The sequence below is a fragment of the Cyprinodon variegatus genome, unplaced genomic scaffold, assembly GCF_000732505.1.
Source record: "Cyprinodon variegatus isolate N-32 unplaced genomic scaffold, C_variegatus-1.0 Scaffold998, whole genome shotgun sequence".
NCBI lineage: Eukaryota > Metazoa > Chordata > Actinopteri > Cyprinodontiformes > Cyprinodontidae > Cyprinodon > Cyprinodon variegatus.
Window position 1 is genome coordinate 90,813 of NW_015151451.1, and position 3,687 is coordinate 94,499.

General features: G+C 41.3%; 1 protein-coding gene across 1 annotated transcript in view; it reads left to right on the forward strand.

Annotated features, from left to right (window-relative positions):
• Window positions 1-1,156, forward strand: part of lamb3 (laminin subunit beta 3) — a 26,054-nt gene extending 24,898 nt beyond the window's left edge. The window contains exons 15-16 of the mRNA XM_015399233.1: window positions 464-623; window positions 815-1,156. Coding sequence (XP_015254719.1) covers window positions 464-623; window positions 815-954 — 300 coding nt within the window. The 3' untranslated portion in view covers window positions 955-1,156. The remainder of the gene's footprint in view (window positions 1-463; window positions 624-814) is intronic.
• The last annotated feature ends 2,531 nt before the right edge of the window (window positions 1,157-3,687 follow it).

Genomic DNA, 3,687 nt, shown 5'->3' on the forward strand with positions numbered 1-3,687 from the left:
ACACTGCTCTTTGCATGGTTTGTTTTCAAATGGTTTGCTGCTGTCTGTTTGGACCTTTCTGAACATGTGCAGCAAATGGACTGATCCAATATGGTGGACACTGGAGGGTATTAGCCTTTTATAAGACATTTTGTCTTATAAAAGGCTAATACCTGCTAACCACACATAAACAGAGGACCCAGCTTTTTTTGCCAATGGGAAGGGACCCAAATGCCAATTGTTAGCGGGTCGACCCATCTTTGAAAAACATATTTTCTGTGGAAAGAGGCTCAAGTTTGAATCTCTTCCCTCAAATGGGAGACAGAACGCTGATCCCATGTGGTTTCCTCACTCTCTGCCCCACAGAGCACCAAATCAGGAGGAAATCATCTGCATTTAGGATCAGAAGAAATCACTCTTCCATCCTCGAGAATGAGGATAAATGTTCTTATATATTTACTGATGGATGTTTGTTTATTTGTAGGATCTGAAAGATTTGGAGGATAAGGTTGGTCAACTTAAAGACAAAGCAGATACTGGAGGGACTGGAGAGACGGACCCTGTGGGAGATAAACTGGAGAAACTGCAGGAGAAAGCTGTAGATCTGGCCAACACCACGCAGAATATGACAGATTCCCTGCAAGGTAACAAAGGAAATTTTATTCCTTTACTATCATGAACTGTGACAAACTTCTGTTTGTCAATTCTTATCTTTTAAGTTGCAGATTGATGCTGTAAATGTTTTCACTTTTGTGCCATAATGACAGAAATATCATTTAGAAAGTATAATTCATTCTCAATCTGTGACATCATCCCTGCTGGGTTTTTTTTTTAGGAAAAGCAGACTCTCTCAGAAGACTCCAGGAAGAGATCCTCCAGAAGTCTACGAAGCTTGAGGGACTCGACGCCAAGCTTCAAGACATCTTGAAAACTCTTCGATCTAAAACGGAGAAGCTGCACAGCTGTCAGAATTAAACCCGCTCCTACCAGCGCTCTCTGATTGTTATAACATACATCTTTTATATTTGCACTCTTTGCATCGCACTTTTTTCAGGAAAATCATTCTTCGTGCTGAAAGATCTTACTCTGCGTTTCACTCTGAGCTACGCTCCACTGTTGGAAAAAAAAGGGGACAGTATTTATTTTTTTTGTCTTTACATTTTTATAATAAATGGTAGTTTTCTGAGAAACCTAAACCGTTTGGAGTTTATTTTCTTTATTAATGCTTTTTTTTTCAAGAGAAACAGGAGGAGCATTAGTTAACATATATATTACATGAAAACAATAAAAAAACTGTCATGTATGTTAAAATACAGTCTTATATGGCATCACTAGTACTGACCAGGGATGCACCGAGAAATCTACAGCTGTCGTAAACTGGATGGTTTATTCCACTGACAACAGTCTCTACAAAATTAGGAATAATATTATTTCTTAATTAGCAGACACCACCAGGGGTCCATTTCAAGAAGCAGGTTTAACAAACTCAGATTCAAATCTGCAACTCTAAATTGATCTAGCCTAAAGTAGTGAACTCCAAGTTTTCGGTTTCACAGCGGCTGCTGTGAATTAGTTCAATCAACTCTTAAGTAGAGCCACTTAGTTTAGCCCGTGTGTAACAAGTATGAAAAGCCGTTATCAGTATAGCACCGATTCAATTAATCACCACGGCAACAGAGAGTGCCTATTTCACCCCATTGGAACTAGAGATTTTAATACAGAATGAAAAAAATAGAGAATATGTTGAAGACAAAGAAACAGTGCTACATCTGCAAAGGAGGGGAAGATGGTGAAGGAGATTGTTGCTCGAGTTGCTCTATGGCAGGCCGTTTTTACATTTATTCAAAGCATTCTCCTCTCTGTTGTTCCATTTGTAGATCACTAAAATAAGATTCTTCCTGATCAAAATCAAACTCTGAGACTGAACTGTAATATATTTTCTAAATTACATTTTTCTAGCAGAAACTGAATTTTAGAGAGTGAAGTAGTAAGAATTAAGGTGCTGTAGGAGATCTTGGTAAAACGGTTCCAGCAAGCTATATTTTTGAACATACGCAACCATGCCTCCCCCTTCAGTCCACCCCTCGAAACCACGTCTTCAAAACACATGAACACGCATGCTGTCTGCAGCGCATCTACAGCAGCAGGAGCAGTGCATTGCTGATCTGGGAGCTGGCAGGGACAGACGCAGCACTGCTGATGCAGAGCGCTATGATCACTCCTCTGAAACAGTTTATTAACGCCTAAATTAACTTAAGATGCAGAAACCTGCCAGCAAAACATGTTCGCCTTTATTATCCTGCTGCCTGCAGTTTGGAATAGCTGCATGAAAAATGCCTTCCTGCCGCCGCTGCAAAGCGCAAAGGAGGCGACCGGGCTGCTGCTGGGGATTCCCAGTGACAGCGCAGCGCCGGTATGTGGGGGTCTGAGCGGCTCCCACAGAGAAATAATCTTTGAAGGCAGGATGGTAATCTGGATGAACTGACTGCACAGACCATGTTTTCAGGAGGACTTTCTCACTTCAACAGAGATTCTAACTACTTTCTACCCGCTGATCACAGCTAATATAGCCGCCATTGTTCCAGGCAGAGAAAGGATAGAGTAGCTCCGCCCACCGCGCATCAGACCTGCTTTTCCTTCACACAGCCAGAGCAGCACAGATGCTTTAGCAGAGCGTCAGAACTAAACTGGTGCAAGTATCAAAAATGAAGCAGAACGTGCGTTTTTGCTGCTCCTGCTGCTTTAGGTGTGAACGTAGCATAATACTGGCTAGCTTCCAGTCATGGCGTTCTGCACAAGCACTGGGGGTTGATTCGTTCATGTCTCAGGGGGGAGGGACAAGCAGACGACCATGATTGACATGTCAGGAACCAATACTGGACCACACACCGTGTTTTATTCATTGATTTCTCTACTGTAGCGGGACCATTTATTTTAGTTTGACTTCCAGAGCTTCTATTTCACTGCTGGCTAAGCGGCTGTGTGGAGATCTTTAAGCCAGGTGGTAAAAACGGCGTCAGAAAAGATCTCCTACTGCACCTTTAAGTTATACATTTAAAGTGGCCATTTTGATATTTATACCGTGACTGAAACAGTGGTTTAGAAAACTTCAGAGTTTATCCGATTTCGGGTTTAGAAAACTTAAGGAGTTTTCAGTAAACCTGCTTCTTGAAACAAACCCAAGGATGTTCTGACAACACCGGAAGTATTTCATCCTGAAGGAAGAAGATGAAAAGTTCTGCTTGGTTTCTACTCGATGCCTTTGTGGACTTTCCCTATAAAGGGTTAGGTTAACTGTCAACAAACGCATGGTGGGAGGCCATCCATGGCACAAAAGCTTAAATGAATAAAAAAAATAAACAGATTTTGAAAATCCAAATTTGGAATCTGTAAAAACACTTTTTAGCGGGTCAAGAAAAACACAGAAAATATGAATTAATTTTAGAAATCCCTGATCGGTGCATCTCTAGTTGAAGCAGCATCTTTCCACAGGCTTGTGGCACTTAATGACTTTCGTTAGAGGAGCAGCTTTAAAGACAGAGACAGAAAAACAAAAAAACATCAGCATTTTTTAGCATTAGCAGTAACACAGAGCACAGATGCATGTCCTGATCTGGAAAACATTTTATGTTGAGAAACAACACTGAACACATGTGTTCATGTTTTTCAAACATTGTGGGGACCGGCTGCTCCTCATGGGGACCAATG